Genomic DNA, 18,693 nt, shown 5'->3' on the forward strand with positions numbered 1-18,693 from the left:
AAGGTTGGGAACAAATTAAACCATAGTCTCCATGTGTAGTAAACGTTATCCCGATAGAGAAAGCTGCTTGTCCCTGTCTTCACTGAGGCTAGGACACAGAGAGATGGGCTAAATGTTAGCACAAAGAACTAAAGTTGGACACAAGTTATATTCTAACCACTGGTAAGGATCAAGCCCAGAAAAGACCAAGTGAAGTTTATTTTGCATTCTTATAAAACAGGACGGAGTTTCATGTTCCTAAACAGTCTGAGCAGTGCTGGCCTAAGTGGGGTCCTCGCTGAAGACAAGGGATTATCACAAGGTCGCAGTTCAGCCTTCCACATCCCCCGCCAGTCTGAGTGTCTACACCCTTGAAAACAAGAAGAATGAAACCATGTTAAATTGGACAACATGATCTTCAAATAGGTGAAATAGGGACTCTTCCAGAATATCTATGACGAAGTTGCTGGATTTGTTATACTTTATTTTTTTTATTTCAAGAGGACAGGTTATAATGTTACTCTTCATTCTACTTGGAGAAATATATTGATTAGAATTCATAGTCTTCACAACATTAGATCCTCTAAATTTTAATGCTTCTACTCACAGAAACACCAATATCAGGAAATCTGGCTAACTGAACACAGAGTGCTTAGAAAAGCGTTTCGCATGCAGTGAAGGCTGTATAAGAATTTGTTAAATGAAATAAATGCCAAGCAAGTTTTACCACCTAAGAAATCTACCAAGAGTTTAAGGTTATTTATCCCATAACAGCATACACTAAAGTTTTTTTTTTAATTTTTTTGTAAAATTTTTGAATTTTACAAAAATTTATTTCAAATGGAATAAATCAGACTGTCCAATAAACTCAATTCAACAATATTTGTATGATGACATATTTAAAGATTATTGCCATTTTTGCCATTGGTTACTAGATTTTTGCCATTTTTACCCAAGTCATCATGAAGAAAACAGCTGTTCTGTAGTTTCTAGCCAAAGAACATCTCCACACTAACTAAAAAATAGCTCTCTGTGGTCATCTCAACAACACCTTGACTTTGAAGTTTACCATGCTTCATATCTGATGTCAAATGCACAAACATCACCACTAGAGACTTTAAGTCCAATTACCTATTTGACAATATTATTAATAGTTAACTATTGGAGTGATAGGAACTACTGGAGAATAAGTCATGAACTAGAACATGGAATAGTGTTAATAAAGAATATGAAATAATACTGAAATGCTTTTTTAAAAATTATTATTATTATTTTTGGTATGTGCCCCTAGCGGGAACCAAACCCGGGACTCTCTGGTCCGCAGGCCGATGCTCCAACCGCTGAGCCAAACCAGCCAGGGCAATACTGAAGTGCTTTTAATGTACTATTAACTATATAATGAGAAAATAATCTGTATATAGTACAGTATAACTACAGCTTTGTGGAAAAAATAAATCCTTATGAATATATAAAAGGTGAAAGAAAATGCATTAAATAAAATTTTTAATTTTTATTACGCTGGCAAACCTATGGATAATTTTTTTACATTTCTATATTTTCCATTACTTCTATAGTAGTCAAAAAGTTAAGGAGACTAAAAGAACTAATGTGATTAAATTTGCCCACTACTCCCTGAGGGTCAAATCTAAGATGAATTTGATCAAGGGCTTTGAATATGACACATCATTGCTTCTTCCTGTAGATGCTTTTTTTCCTGCTCTTTAAAGTACGGCTAATGAGCAACAATCTAATTAAAACTCAAGCAGTTTTCTTTAAAACTGATAAAGCTTTAGTTTTAGTTTGGTACAGAGTCTATGCCAACCTTTGTAATGCGTCTTCTACCCATCAGTTCACTAATTCTTCTAGATAATGGTGGGATGCCATGTGTAGATGGCATACATTTTAATAATTTTCAAAAATTAAAAATAGGGATGGCTGACATTTACTGAGCAAGTCCACTGTACAAGATACATTTTTTTTTTATTCCTCACCCGAGGAGACTTTTCTATTTATCATCAGATAGAGTGGGAGGGAGGAGGAGAAAGAGAGAAACATCAGTGTGAGAGAGATACATCTTCTGCACGACCAGGGCCAGGACAAACCGCAACCATGCCCTTAATTGAAATCCAACCCAAGACTCATTGGTCCACGGGCCGATGTTCTAACCGCTGAGCCAAACTGGCCAAGGCTGTACAAGATATCTTTATAGGAGCTTCCTGAACATGACTCTAGGAAGATAACATAATTTACATAGTTACTATTCAGTTTGAATTCTCTCTTTATTAGTATTACCAGTTTTTTTTATAACCCATACTTCCAATATTCCAACCTCATTCACACCCTCACCATTCCAAATAACTCTGAAAAATAATTTTAGGCTCACGTGTCTAACTACAAATGGAGGTTTGCTTTCTCTGGAGATTCTTAAATTATTTCCAAGGTTCAGTTGAGCTGGCTGGTCCTGGCAGAAACGCCTGGTAGAATATGGAGAGGGTGCCCAGGGCTGCATGCTTTGGGGCAGTCTTTTGAGATTATTTTCTCTTGGCTTCACTTGTGTATTATTTAAGGGGAATTTTGGTCCACATGATGCAGATAAAGGCCTTTGTGACTTATAGGTTTCTTCCTGAAACCAAAACAACAACAAACAAAAAAACAATACTTTTAAAAACAAAATTGGGGGGGTGGTGGAAATTCAATTGAATATGACTGTATTTAATTGAACTTTGTTTAACTAAGGTATAAGATTGAACATCTCAGATTTATACAACAGGAACTCAAGGAAGGGCATTTCTCTACTTAATTTTTCTTCAGTTCAGCTTAACATCACTAGTATTTATAACTTGCTAGTGTGTTATATTTCCATTAATAACAGTGAGACTTATTTGCATTGGAGACATTTGGAAAGTATCAGACACTTCTCCCAGTTATAGATAGATGATTGATTGATTGACAGAAAGATACTGAGAGAGATTGAAATTGATTGAGAGAGAGAATTTGGCATATACTCAGATCCAGCTATTTCACTTCGGTGAATTTATTATAAGAAAATTATTATGGTTGTGTTTAGCTAAAAAAAAATTCTTACAACAGATCAAAAATGAGAAACCAACTATATTGGTGAGAGGTGAGTAAGCAATTGCCTCAGCTCCAAACCCACCTTTCTATACTCAGGTCTGGCACCCAGCAAACCCCTTCTGCTTTTCCAGCTATCGTTAGGCTCTGCCGCTAGAGGGCGCTAGAGTGAGACGGCAAGACAAACAGGAAGACAGAACTGGCCACTTCAGGTTTGCATTGTATTCCTGTCAGCATCACCACAGCAACCATCCTCCACCTTGGCAACAGCAAATGGTTCCAGTATATAGTTCCCCCCAGTCCAATAATCCCAGAATTAGCCTTACTGTGTCCCCCTCAGACATACCAGTACTCAAAGTTTGAGTCTAGCCCCACAAGACCTGAGGCACCAGCAATAAGTAGTATTCCACCTTAGAGGTCTGAGTGCCAGTTCATAGAAGTCCTACCTCTGAGTTCCCGAGGAAGCACCCAGAAAGGCAGACCCTCCCCAGGGTCCCTTAGCTATGGGGTCCCCTTTCTATGGGGTCTCTTCTTCGAGCTTCTGTGCTCTTGACCCAACCTCTTTACTTTGTTGCCTCAGCCCTAGGGGTGGAGTTGCTTCCTGCAGTTACTTTCTCCATCACTTCAGTGTTCCCCTTTACCTCTCAGTACTCCAACCCCTATTTAGCCGTTTTTGTTGTTGTTGTTAATCCTCATGCAAGAATATTTTTTCCACTGCTGTTTAGAAAGAGTGGAATGAAACAAGGGGGAGAGAAAGAGAGAGACATTGACTGGTTGCCTCCCACGCACACACAGATCAGGCCAGGAATCGAACCTGCAACCCAGGTATGTGCCCTTGACCAAGAATCGAACCCGCAACCCTTCAGTGTGTGGGCTGACACTCTAACCACTAAGCCACACCAGCCAGGGCTAGCCTTTTTTTTTTTACATTAAATCTTTCTGTTAAAATAACATGTGGTACCCTGGCCGGTTTGGCTCAGTGGTTAAAGCGTCAGCCTGCGGTCCAGAGAGCCCCGGGTTCGGTTCCCGCTAAGGGCACGTACCTCGGTTGCAGTTTGTCCCCGGCCCTGGTTGGGTCGTGCGGGTGGCAGCCACTCGATGTGTACCTTTCACGTCGATGTTTCTCTCTCTCTCTCTTCCTCTCTCTCCCTCCCACTCTGTCTGAACAGAAAATGGAGGAATGTCCTCGGGTGAAGATAAATAAATAAATAAATAAATAAATAAATAAATAAATAAATAAAATAACGTGTGGTTTGTTTTCCTGACTGGACTATGACATATCAGCTAAGTGCCCAACAACAGGAAAATGATTGGCCAAGCAAATTATGGTACTACCATGCAATGGCATACAGTGAAGCCATGAAAATATGCCTGGTATAAAAGTACTTAAGGACATCCGAAGATGTTCGTGATATATTAAGTGAAAAAGGAAAGGTACAATATAATATTCAGTGTAGTATGATCTCAATATTTTAAAATAAGTGTGTGTTGTGTAGACGAATATACCCCCAAAAATGATTCATCTCTAGATAGTAAGAATGACATGATTTTTATTTTGTATGTCCTTTTTACTTATATATATAATTTTCTAAAATAAGTGGAATACTGTTGTTATAAGAAAAAATAAAAAATTAAAAGTTAACACTTAAAGGGAAGTTACATATTAGGAGGTTTTAAAGAAAAGGGACTGAAAAAATCACTGTGCACACACATCAAACAAATTGGAGGAAATAATGAGTAAATAAAGAAAATCTAAAAAGCAGCTAATGCCTTCCTTAAAATTAATCATTGGTCTCCCATTATATAAGTTATAATGCCCACAGGATTAATGGATTTGCACAGACCCTTGTCATTCAGTATCCACAGCCCACATTTTCAAGGTCATTTTGAGGGCCAGGCTAGATTTAGAATGACAAGCAAAGTACTTAAAGAAGCTTTACAAATTACATTCATTCGTTCTCCATACTGTTCAAGAAAGAAATTTAAATGGTTACAAAATTGTGTAGAATAAAAATAAAAGAAACACGGAAAGAAATCAGGGTGAAGGGGAACTTAGGACTGAACAAGAGAGTAAAACGGAGGTAATGCTCATGGATGCACCTCATGGTAAGCCTTCATGGTTACCAAAGATGGCCCACGAACACAACTCTGAGCTTCAGCCTCAGCAGAAGGAAGAAGGAAACACTGTTGTTCGTAAGATCAAGAGTAAACGTCATGGAATAAGAACAAAAAAAGCTAATTAGCTTACATGTCAAACCTGTGATCTTAGCTCTAGATCATTGTGTACCACCAAGTATACCATGATGAATGAACCAAACATGCTCATTCTAATGTGACAGGCTGAGCAAATAGTTTATAGAAATTCAAACCTGGCAATAAGTCTCCATGTTTCTATTTATCCAGTTGCATCTAAACTTGGTAAACCAAGTTCTTTAAATTTGTGGAGAAAATTCCTGACATTTCTATTACTGGCTTCTTGATTGTACTTACAAGAAATCTGTTTCTATGCAGAAACACACATTCTCTGATGGCTGTCCTCGTAGAAAACTCTATTTTGGGAGCAATGCCCTAAAAATAAAACAGCATAAAAGAAGCAAACACAATTATTGGAAACAGGTTTTTTACCCATCCCATCCTAACTTGAAATCACGTGAGAACTTGATTGCTCGTTTGTGTGGCTGGCATAACCCACATGCATTACCTAAAATATACACACAGCAAATATATATACACAATGAGATATTATACGGCCTTAAAAAAGGACATCTTGCTATTTTCAACCCATGGAAGAACCTGGAGGACATTATGCTAAGTGAAATAAGCCAGACACAAAAAAATAAATAGTACATGATCTCACTTATATGTGGAATCTAAAATAGTCAAACTCATAGAAGCAGAAAGTACAGTGCTGGTTGCCAGGGAATGGAGAATGGGGGAAATGGGTAGATGTAGGTCAAAGGATACAAAGTTTCACTTATGCAAGATGAATAAATTCTGGAGATCTAATGTACAGCAATGTGACTATAGTTAACTACACTATATTGTATATCTGAAATTTCTAAGAGGGTAGAGCTTAAGTGTTCTCACCACAAAAGAAAAGAAAATCATAACTAGTAATAGTAAATGGTGGATGTGCTAATTAGCTTGACTGTGGCAATTATTTCACAATGTAGATATATATAAAAACATCAAGTTGTACACCTTAAATGTATACAATTTTTACGTGTCAATTATACACCAGTAAATATGACAAATAAAATATAATATATATAATAAGAATAGCTAAACACATAAATTGTACTGACTGCCAGGCCTGACCTAAGTGCTTGGCATATAGTAACTCATCTAATCCTCAAAACAACCCCATAAGGTGGGTTCTAATAGTATCTCTATTTTGTAGAGGAGGAATTTAAGACAGAGAGAGTTAGAGTGACTTGTCCAGCTAGTGATGGCAGAGTTGATAACTGAACCCAGGCATTCCAACTCCAGTGTCCATGCAGTTAGTTACTATCTATTTAAAACATTGGACCATGCAATTGAACGAGATTTCTTAGGGAAAATGATGGATAGGAGTTCTCCTTCCCTCTCTACTTGCTTTGAAAAACTTGTTTTATATCTTATATCAAATATTTATGTTAATCTGTTCTATTTCCAAACTCTTCATTTTGTTGCACTGATTGATACTTCTCTTTTTGCTCAGTATCATATTGTCTAAAATACTGTGAAATATATACGTATATTTCAGATCAAATAGTCTGTCCAATGTCACAGCTGGGGATTGGCAGAGCCAGGATTTGCAACTGCCAGACAGCAAAGCCCATGTCCTTCCATGACCCCATGCTACCTCTTGGGGGTTGGAGGAGCTTGAGGACAACCATTCAGCTTGTTTCCCATGCATTCATTCATTCCTAGGCACATTCACTGCTGTGCATTCATCTTGTCCACGAAACAAGTCCCTACAGCCTACATTCTTAGCTGCTTTTGGTGGGGTGGGGAGGGGAGGGTTATGCCCATAGAGAACTAGGCCTGGACTGGTGACTCAAAATTTCTGGGCTTATAAACACAAGGGCCTGGTTGCTGCACAGGGTCAGGTAATCTAAGGGGACATTTGATAAAGAATGTACAATGACATGACCAGCACAGCGTCACCTCTGGTTATGGAGATTGCCCACATGAAGAAAAGGGCTGGGGCAGTTCCAGGCTCCACAGTGCTACTGGTGGAATCACAAGACCTGACGTGTGTGGCAAGCCCTGGTCCCCCCTGGCCCCATGCCTGTGCCTGAATAAATCATCTCTGGAGCCACAGACTTGTCTAGTCTTCTCATTGCCTCATAGGGAGGTAGTATTAACCCTTCAATGACAGTATAGTAAAATACAACAGCTCACATTTATTGTGCACTTAACTACATACCAGTATTATGCTAAACACTATACATAGATTACCTCATTTAACCCTCATAGTAACCCTATAAAGGAAATACTACTACTATTAGTCCCATTTTACAGGTGAGGAAAACTAAGGTACACGGAGATTAAGTAATTTACCCTAAATCACACAGTCACTGAGTGACAGAACTGGAACTGAACCCAGATGATCTGAGTCTATAGTTAACCACTCTCCGTGCAGATGCTCAATAGGTTTTCAAATCCATGATCCACGTCACCTGGGGAGAAGAGGGGCCCTACCAGGAAGGAATCCATACTCTGGAACACATTCTTGTTTACCTCACATAACCTCCATTCCTGGCAGATTCACAGATAACGAGGAATGTGGGTTGTTGCTTTTTTTCATAGCAGCACCAATTTCAGCATAACAAGTTAGAGCTAAAATGTACAGGCTCTCCTGTCCAGTCTCCTTAGCAATGGGATAATGGTGAGGATGGTTAGGTCAATAAATGGACTTAACAGTAAAATTTTTCTAGAATCACTGCACTAAAGAAAAAATAAAATGAACTAAAAATTAATAATTTTAAAAATAATATTCTTTCTGCTTATCTTATAAATTCCATCTTCACCTGACAAGAAAACAGATTATATATATATATATTTTTTTTTTAAATCTTGACTTTAGTATTACAAGGGTGGGGAGGGAGGCTGTCAAGAGTATCAAGTGAATGAAATAAAACAAACTATGGAAACACAAAGAGAAAGTCACATTTTAGTAGAGGAAATACATCTAACAATTAATAAATTGAGAAAATAAATGAAGTGAATGATTTGCATAACCTACCCATATAACTCATTCTCATGTCCTACAATATTATTAAAAAGAAGTCCAAAATCGGGCTGAAATAAACATGAGAGAATTAGCATCAGGCAGTGACTAAGTGCAAACTTTGAAGTCCGACAGGCCAGCAAGAGAATTCCCGCTCCGTTGCTCACCTGCTCTGTGATATTTCCTAAACTCCCTAGGCCAGCTTCTCCATTCATAAAATGAGGAAAAAATAGTAGCCACCTTACAGGGTTAAGGAGGACTGGATAAGATAATCCATGTAACGAACCCAGCAGTGTCCGGCATCTAGTGAGCACGCAATGACTGTCTATTATTAAAATTTCAGCAATTTTTTTTATTTTGCTTTATAGGATATTTGAAAGAAATTGAGCTCTTCTATCTTTTTACAAATTGTTTCAAATATAGTCTGGTTAACTTCGTTGTAAGAATTGATATTTTACCTCTAATGCATGAGGATCTTTCCTCGAAGTGTTAAAGCCCTTTCTTTGGTGATTACCAGCATGTATGAATAACTATAAATACAATTTCCTATAGGTTCTTCTTCCTACTTATGCTCATAAAGTTAAACAGAGATAACATTTGGAAAAATATAAGAGGCTATGTTTCTCCTTATCTTGATACTAAGCTGGATACCAGCCTAATGTTTATAGATGGCTTTATTTAATAGAAACTCAAGTAAACCAAAGTTAATATAAAGTGGATTCCACCCCCCCCCCGATTCTCACCAGTTTTTATCCCCTTTTAGCTTCTGAAGAGCAATATCCTAATAACTCAAAATAATAAAGGAAAGCATCTCACGAATATCATGGATATAAGAAATACACAAGCAATTATCTCTGAGGAAAAAATGGTGTCAGTGATATTCACCAAAGCCTCAAAGAGAATGGACAGCTTAAAGTTATGGTCATTAGGAATTCTGATAAGGACAACTTTTGATGAATGTTTGCTGTTTAAAGTATTAGAACTAGAAGTTCTGCCATAAACGTCATAGAAACAGGGGTTCTGCATGTTATCTATTCTGCACAGTACTCTCAACAAAATGGAATTATAATATTTTATTAAATTATAATAATATTCAGTTGAGTATTAAATACGCTTCTTATAACTTACAAAGATGTGACTCTTAAAATGGAGGTCAAACAAATGACATAAAAATCAACAAAATTGTCAGAAGCCCTGGCTGTGTAGCTCAGCTGGTTAGAGCATCATCCCAATTTGCCAAGGTTGCAGGATCAATCCCAGGTCAGGGCACATACAAGAATCAACCAATGAATGCATGGATAAGTGGAACAGCAGCACTGGCCGGGTGGCTCAGCTGGTTGGAGGTGCCCTGGTTGCGGGACTCAGATCCCATCAATGTTGCACTCTCACATAGATGTTTCTTTCTCTCCCTCTCCCTCCTTCTCTCTCCAAAAAATCAATAAACTACTCTTTAAAAGATAATAAGTGGAATGACAAATAGATATTTCTCTCTCTCTCTCTCTCTCCCCCTTCTTCTGTCTAAAAATCAATAAAAATTAAAAATATATAAAATTGTTAGAGTTGCTACAGAGTCAGAAATCATCACAGATAACATCAGAATGAATATTTCCAATTTGGATTCAAATAGTGCCCCCAAACAGATGATCAGTTGAATAACTGCCCTATCTTTTAATATCTTTCATCAGTATACGACTATGAACCTCTGTCAGTTTCCCCTCCATTAAGTGGAGACCATGATATCTGCCTTGGCTGACTTGAGAACTGTTATGAGGAAAATAAGATATTATAAGAAATAAGAAAAACCGAACTGCAAAATAAATGAGAGGTAGCATTATTACTATTATTGTCCTATTTTACTCTTATTACTAAAACAATAGCTATAATTAAATAAACTGATACCAAATCTTTCCGTTAATCTGCATTAAGAGGAGGTTTTTAAAATGACAATGTGAATATGGCAATGATTTATCCAGATTAGGTAAGACTCCCACCTCTCAGATCAATAATGGGAATCAGTGTAATTTGGTATTTGGAGTGGGGCATCTAAACAGGACTGCTAAATGGAATAACAGGGGTACTGACCAAGATGAAGTGACCAGTCCAAGGGCAGGCCCTGTCTGGAGTGAAATATTCAGGTCCCAAGAATTTCTCTTCCAACAGAAGCCCAGCTGGGCACAGATCACTTACTGGAAAACCTGCAGTCGTTTTCATGAGCACCTCCCTAAACACCCCAGGGTTCGAAGGTGTCAGCTTGGGCTCAGGGAAAAGAAATTCCCGTGTGTTTTCTTCATAGTAGGCCAACTCTTCCCACACTAGGAAAAAGAAAAGTCAGAAGTAGATTTATGTTCTGAAAATGGTGTATCTACACCCCCAGCTAAAAGCTAAGACTGGTGATGGCAGAGATGGCACACAGATAAATATACACATTTGATTGCAGTACCTGTTATTCAAGAAGCAGATGACTTCTACTACTTTTTATCTTATGGATAATTTTTAAAAGCCTCCCCAAGTCATAACAGATAAAACAATATCTAAAGAGTTGCTCTACAAAACAGCACAAAGAGGAAAATCTCTTTACATCCATTCACCCATCCATTCATCCACCCATCATCCATCCATACATACACACATTCTTTCCTTCAACAAATGTTTTCTAAGGACATACTGTGGGCCAGATCCTAGGGGTAGAATAGGATCAAGGCAGACAATGCCCTGTTCACACAAAAGTTACAGTTCAGGCCCCTGGCTCAGCGATTAGAGCGTCGGCCTGCAGTCCAGAGAGACCTGGGTTCGGTTCCCACTAAGGGCATGTACCTCGGTTGCAGTTTGTCCCCGGCCCTGGTTGGGTCGTGCGGGTGGCAACCACTTGATGTGTCCCTTTCACATCGATGTTTCTTTCTTTCTCTCTCTCTCTCTCTCTCTCTCTCTCTCTCTCTCTCTCTCTCTCTCTCCTTCCCACTCTACCCAAACAAAAAAAAATGGAAAAATGTCCTCGGGTGAGGATAAAAAAAAAAAAAGTTACAGTGCAGACTGGAATTCGATGTGTTCTGTGATGTAGGGATGACAATATCCCAAAGGCCCAGAGAACAGCTAGGGCTGTGGCTCTTAGCAGGGCTGGTGTCAACACCAGGGGCATTTCCAAAATACATGGGAACATTTCATGGGCAGGAGTTGAATGGTCCTGCAATGCTCAAGACACTCCTCCCAACTGTCTAACATCCTACCAGACAATCTTTCAAGCCAGAAACCATTCTCTAACTAGCAAAGCCTGTAACCTAACTGTTACATATAAACACAAAGCACTTTATTGCACAATTTTAAATACACTCAATTTTCAGGAATGCAATTACAATATAAATTAAGGAAAAATTGTACTTTGCTGTTTGTACTTTTACTGATATCCTTTGGGCATTTTGAAGATCATGTCACATCTAAATACTTCACTATGCTCAATATTTACATGTTGATATACATGTTATTCTATTTTAAATCACTTTCCTTTTATTTCTTCTTTATATTACAGCTCAAATACTGTGATTTGCATAAGTTTGTTCTATTAACTATGAATATTATTTCAGTATGGTAAAGGGATGCTACAAAATACTCATTACCAAGATCAAGAAGATCTTGGGTCTAATAGGATTGAGAATCACAGAGCTAAAGGATGGAGAAGTTGCCATCTGAGCCCTCCCTGTCTGCACAGCAACTGCTACACAGAGGTTTGGCCTGAGAGTGGCCCCTGCACAGAGCACTGCCGAAATTGTAACATAGTCAACGAAACAGTGTTACTATTTGGTGACTGCTGCTTTATTTTAACAAGAATTCTGATGAAGGTATATGTTTGTTACATCAACTATAGAAAATAATTTACCTTATATCAAATAATATAATGAATTAATTTCTTCCTACACATTCCACTTACTGGGATCTAGTAAAAATAAAAGTGTAAAAAGAATGTATGCCATATTTTTCATATCATTTCTTCCTACTCTTCCCCTCTCAGACACGCTCCAGCCACAATAAACTAACAGTGTATCTTTCCCTGCTCTGCTATGCACTTGCTCAGCGTAGGCTATTCCTTCTAAAATGTCTTCTCTTCCTTCCCATCCTGTTGAGATGCTATTCATCAGTCAAGTCTTACCTTAAATGTCTTATAGTATATCCAATATAACAGGTCCAAATAGAACTCTTGATTTTTTCCCCACAAATAAGTTTGCCCCCATCTTCCCATCAGTGGAATCAGAACAAGTTGCTTGAGCCAAAATATCTAGGATGTATCCTTGATTCTACTCTTTCACTCCTTACATCATTTAATTAGCGAGTCCTGTTGACTCTGTCTCCAAAATAAATCTAAAAACTGTCCCTTCCTCTCTATCTTTATAGCCTCCACCACCTACCTCTCTCCTGGGCTACTGCCATGACCTCCTAGTCACCTGCTTCCATTCTTCCTGCACTCAAATCCACTCTCCACACACCATGCTGTTACAAACACATCACATGGAGACTTTCTCCTGCTCCCTATAATGGGCATGACCTCTCCACTTTTGTTGGCCAGAGAGACTTCCTCCATTCAGTGATCTCAGAAGTGCAACCTGAAAATGGGAAGTGATGTGACAATTTCCTCACCCATCACTAGCAACAAAATACAACTTTCTACTGAAGCCTACAGTACACTGGTTAAGAACTCAGGTTCCAGGTTCAGACAGAGACGGGTTCAAATCCTTACTTCAACAATTACTAGTTATGCGACTTTAAACAAACTATGTAGCCCTGGCCAGTTTGGCTCAGCGGTAGAGCGTCAGGCTGAGGACCAATGAGTCCCGGCTTCGGTTCCAGCCAAGGGCACGTACCTCAGTTGTAGTGGGTCCCTGGCCCTGGTCGGGGTTGTGTGGGAGGCAACCAGGCGATGTGTCCTTTTCACATCGATGTTTCTCTCTCTCCCTTTCTCTCCCTCTCTCTCTACCTGAAGATAAGTGGGAAAATATCCTTGGGTGAGAATAAAACAATAAAATAAAATAAAATAAAATAAAATAAAATAAAATAAAATAAAATAAAAAATAAACAAACTATGTAAACTCCTTAACTTCAGTTTCCTCTTCTGGAAAATGTAAAACTCATAAGAGTACCTGCCTCTTAGGACAAATGCAAACACATGTGAAGTACAGAGCACAGTGCCTGACAGTCCCCGCCATTATCACGACTACTCAGAGGTGGTGCAGTGTCCCAGCACTACTATGGTGTCTATGAATATTATGTGTTTTCAATACTGTGTTCCCAGTGAGAACAAACACCTTGATGTATGGTATGATGCTCTATCCATTGAGATTTTCCTTTTGCCTTTTACATGTTTTTTGTCTAGTTCTTGTCACTGCATCCAAAATGATAGCTATTAAATAACTATCCTATATTTAGCAAGAATTAAGATGCAAAAATGTGGTCAGAGAATTGAAGGTGAGCTCACCCACTATCTTTGGAATCACAGGGATAAAAAGAGACAAACAGCATTAGAGAAATAGAAGGCTGTGAAGCTTCTCAATTCTGTCTCTCTGGTTAGGTCATTTTCTAGAGATCCAAAGTGCCACCCAGTGTGAAAATGTCACCACACCAAGGGGAGGTTACAGCAAGAGTCTAGGTTTTAAATAATAAGTATATACACAGGCTAAGCAATTCCCATAGGCCAAGTGAAATGTCTGAAAAAACTCCATGTTCTTAATAGGCTAAAGGGACATCATCAATACCATCAGTGAACAAGTACTCTCCCAGAAAGGAAACAAATGAGATTTCAAGAGAAATATTTTTTTAATATGATTTTATTGATTTTAGAGAAAGAGAAACATTGATGTGAGAGAGAAGTATCAATAGGCTGCCTCCTGTACACCCTGAACTGAGGATCGAGCCTGCAACCCAGGCATGTACCCTGGCCAGGAATTGAACCGGGACCTCTCAGTCTATGGGATGACGCTCAATCCACTGGGCCACACCAGCTGGGCAAGAGAAATAATTTTAATACCAATATTGTTAGATAAATATCTAGCATTCATAGAGTGTATCAGAATTGACAGCTCGCTTCCCATTATGGGGTCTCATTTGATTCCCTCTTTGCAGATAAGGAAACTGAGGCTCTGAGAGTTGAAGACATTTGCCATGATGCCACACTGCAAAGTAAAAATTCAAAGCCAGGTCATCTGGCCCAGTCCAGTGTGGCTCAGTGGTTAGAGTGCCGGCCCTCACACTGAAAGGTCATGGGTTCGATTCTCATCAAGAAAACGTTCCTGGGTTGCAGATTCAATCCCTGGCCCTAGTCGGGGGGCGTGCAGGAAGCAACTAATTGATGTGTCAACCAAACAATGTGTCTCTCTCACATTAATGTTTCTCTCTCTCTCTCACCCCCCTCCCTCCCTTCCTCCCTCCCTTTCTTCCTCCCTTCCACTCTATCTAAAAAATTAATGAAAAAAATATCCTTGGGTGAGGATTAACAACAACAATAATAACAGATTATCTGAGACAAAAGTTCTTTCCTGCCTAGTAAACATCACAACAAAATACAAAATCAAGCTCTGAATCAAGGAATGGGTGCCCACTAAAACAACATTTTACAGCTGGGTTGAATACACACGACACATTCCAAAACAGAGGTTTTCACAGAGCTTATATGCACGTATGTATGAACAATGGACATGGACAACAAAGGTGGAGACAGGGTGGGGAGGGAGGGGGAGGGAGGAATCATTGAGGGGAAAAGGAGAAACATCTGTAACAAAATAAATAAATTAATTTTTTAAAAAAGAGGTTTTATTTAAGAAGTCATAAAAGCACCAAGTTCACTGTCAACCAGGATTATACTGCCCCCCTGTGTCCATTTGCTTTTTTCCATCTTTGTAAACTGAAGAACTGGGGAAGAGCCTTCTAAGCCAAACCACTGGACCTCTTCTTTCCTTAGCAGCAAAATCGAGGTGTCTGTATCATTAACTTAATGATCATAATATGTTTTTTGACTATAAGTCTGTTTGAAAGCAATGTGAAAAGTATAAAACAGCTCTGGCTGGTTTTGCTCAGCGGTTAGAGCGTCGGCTGGTGGACCAAAGGGTCACAGATTCGATTCCTGGTTAATGGCATGTACTTGGGTTGCAGGTTCAATCCCTGGACCCAGTAAGAGTCATGCAGGAGGCAACCAATCAATGTGTCGCTCTCCAATGTTTCTCTCTCTCTCTCTTCTTCCCTTCTACTCTGTCTGAAAATCAATGGAAAAAGATCTTCGGGTGAGGATTAACCAAAAAAAAAACTATAAACAGTAAAGTACTATATACAGCAAAATGAAAAGGTAACAATTCAGCTGGTGAAGAACTGGACCCTGTAAACCCAAATGTGGCCCATGAGACTTCAAGCAAATAATTTTTAATTAATTATCCGGCATCAAAGACGAGCAGATCAAGAGGGTTTACCACTGCCATTCTGTGACTGGTGCCACCTGAGTGACACCAGAAGTGGCACAGTGTAGTGCGTGTATATCCTCAGTAAACATACGTTGGACAAATTAATGGATCAGCCTGTAATGCATCTGAAACTGAGTAAAATTGTATTTTGAGCAATTTCAGTTTAATTACATTCCAAAACTGAAGAAATGTAGACAAAAGGAAAACAAGTATATCATAAAGCCTCCATTTTGTATCTGATTAATGTCTGAGATATACCCAGTGTGCACACACCGGCTGTCATTGTTCTCCAGTCATTATAGTTTCAAATAACTCTTGCAACCTTCTCACAGATGGACTTCTGGTCATGTGAACAACATATGTCAGTATAAGATAGATTAAATTTTAAAAAGCAAGTTTCAGATTACATATACTCAACCAAAATATAATACTAAATATACATGTAATAAACAGTACATATATTTAGTATATCTATGCATATATGGGTATATGGATAGGTATTGTTTTAGGGTGGGTTGAATATATTAAATGCATTCTATATATTAAATGCATCTTAAAAGGTCTAAAAAGACACACAACAAATTGTTAATAATAATTATTGTCGGGGGTTGTTGATGACTGTGGCTTTTGGCTTTTTATTTTATAAAATTTGTGTTAATTAAAAATCTTATACTGAGAATATTAGGTATTGGGTAATTTTTTCAGTTCATTAAGACTAAAATAGGCCTGCTTCTATTTTACTAGCATACTAAAATATAACTTGTCAGTTAGCAGTGATTTATATTTAAACATAAAATTGGGTCAAAGAAAAAAACGAAAAAAAAAAACACCTCAATGCCCTGATTTTAGCCTGTCAGTTTTAGGCTGAAAAACATTCAGAGAGAATTTCTGAAAAGCAGGTAGGAGACATTTCTGATCTTCTCTCTGCTATGCCTACCTAAGAAAGTGATGACATTTACAAGAACATCTATCCCCAGATCCATGGAGACTGGGGTTCTTATCTATTTTCAGAGCCTGCTTTTGCCAATGAACCAAGAGGCAGAAGAAAGAACTACAGACTCCTGGGCCCACCCCACTGGGGGCCTTGACCTGCTCCAGGAACAGCCACAGTGGGCAGGGCTACGATCCTCATAAAAGCCTCCACAGCTACCTCTGCTTCAGCTGAGGCGTCTGCCAGTGAAGTCGTAGAAACTTGCTGGGGATCAGTTGACTCCCAGGTTACAAGACATGGCTCAATCTAGTAACTGAGCAAATATACCAAGGGGGAAACATAATTTTTATAAAGATGTGAAAGGCAAAGGAAACCTAAATGCTCGACGATACCAATTTAAGGATAATTGTAACACTATAGAAAAATACATAGCTATTGAAAATGACCAACAGTCCTGGCTAGTTTGGCTCAGCAGTTAGAGTGTTGGCCCACAGACCAAAGGGTCTCGGGTTCGATTCCTGGTCAGGTTTGAACTCCAATCCCTGGTCAGGGTCATGCAGGAGGCAACCAGTCGATGTGTCTCTCTCACATCAATGTTTCTCTCTCTCTCTCTCTCCCACTCCCTCCCTTCCATTCTGTTCAAAAAACAATGGAGCCCTGGCCGGTTTGGCTCAGCGGTTAGAGCATCGGCCAGCAGTCCAGAGAGACCCGGGTTCGGTTCCCGCTAAGGGCGCGTACCTCGGTTGCAGTTTGTCCCCGGCCCTGGTCGGTCATGCGGGTGGCAGCCACTCGATGTGTTCCTTTCACATCGATGTTTCTCTCTCTCTCTCTCTGTTCCTCTCTCTCCCTCCCACTCTACCTGAACCAAAAATGGAAAAATGTCCTCGGGTGAGGATAAAAAAAAAAAACAATGGAAAAGTATCCTTGGGTGAGAAAAAAAAAGAAAGAAAATGACAAACAAGTAAACTACAAACAAGTAATGTTGAATAAAAAAACAAAACCCCAAATATTATGTACATACTGTTTATAAACCTATAAAAATACATAACTAAATTAATAAAACATTCTCACAGTCCCTACTCCCACTCACGGGTCTACCTAGAGAAGAGCCTCATTACTCTTCCATGAACCTGGTGGACAGGGAAGGCATGGAGATTTAACCTGTGTGCTTCAGGGGGTATCAGACGAGAGGTCGTCAGCTGGTGAGTCTTTCTCATGTCCTTGGTTCAAAATCTCTGCTGCCATGCCTTCTACCTGTCTATTCACCTCTGTTCCTCTCACATTTTAACTCTGCATCTCAAGGTAAGAAATGTGACCTCTGACTGAGTGCTCCCCATGTGCCAACTGCCTACTATGCCATCTCATTTCATTTTTAAAAATAAAAAAATTAATAGAACATTTTATAGCTATTTAAAATAATGATGCAGAAGTATGCTGTTAGAAAAGATAACAGTGATATAGAATGGGGGAAGGTAATAATAGAAGAAAGTGCATATGGTACTGTGTAAAAATCCCTTATCTATGTTTTCTTTTATCCATGGAAAAATATGAAGAAACATGTTCACCAAACTATAAATAAAGGTTTTTTCATCATTTGGGGATGCTTTTTATGACAAGGTACTATAAAGATTCTTTCATTTGAGGGAAGGGAAAAGGCAAAATAGCAAAGAGCAGAAGACAATTAGAAATATTTCTGAGTTTAGATATATTCTCTCTCTCTCTCTCTCTCTCTCTCTCTCTCTCTCACACACACACACACACACACACACACACACACACGATTCTAAAATCACCCAATAATCAGTTACATTGAAAGATTATGTCTGAGAACTGGTGTTATCAGGTGGCAGTTCCTATTCTCTCACTAGCTCAAGCCTCCAGCCATTCAAGACACACTGCAAAGCAAAGGCACCACAGTACATTTTCCCTTAAAGTCCCATAATTCTAGCACAAATGTTTCCTGTAAAAGTCCAGGCAGTAAATATTTAGTCTTTGAGTATGGTCACAACTATTCAAATCTGTCATTGCAGCAAGAAAGCAGCCATAAAACAATACTTGAATGA

The 18,693-nt window shown here is 38.8% G+C and overlaps 1 protein-coding gene across 3 annotated transcripts in view; it reads right to left on the reverse strand.

Moving 5' to 3' along the window:
* Positions 1-18,693, reverse strand: part of SPATA6L (spermatogenesis associated 6 like) — a 50,945-nt gene that overhangs the window by 13,792 nt on the left and 18,460 nt on the right. For 2 of the 3 annotated variants that reach the window (XM_036262092.1, XM_036262091.1), the window contains 3 exons: positions 10,454-10,578; positions 5,542-5,619; positions 2,363-2,602 (listed from right to left, as the gene is read on the reverse strand). In XM_036262092.1, coding sequence (XP_036117985.1) covers positions 2,363-2,602; positions 5,542-5,619; positions 10,454-10,578 — 443 coding nt within the window. The remainder of the gene's footprint in view (positions 1-2,362; positions 2,603-5,541; positions 5,620-10,453; positions 10,579-18,693) is intronic. The other variant, XM_036262093.1, reaches the window with a different exon arrangement.

This window comes from Molossus molossus, unplaced genomic scaffold (assembly GCF_014108415.1).
Source record: "Molossus molossus isolate mMolMol1 unplaced genomic scaffold, mMolMol1.p scaffold_m16_p_14, whole genome shotgun sequence".
NCBI classification, from domain to species: Eukaryota; Metazoa; Chordata; class Mammalia; order Chiroptera; family Molossidae; genus Molossus; species Molossus molossus.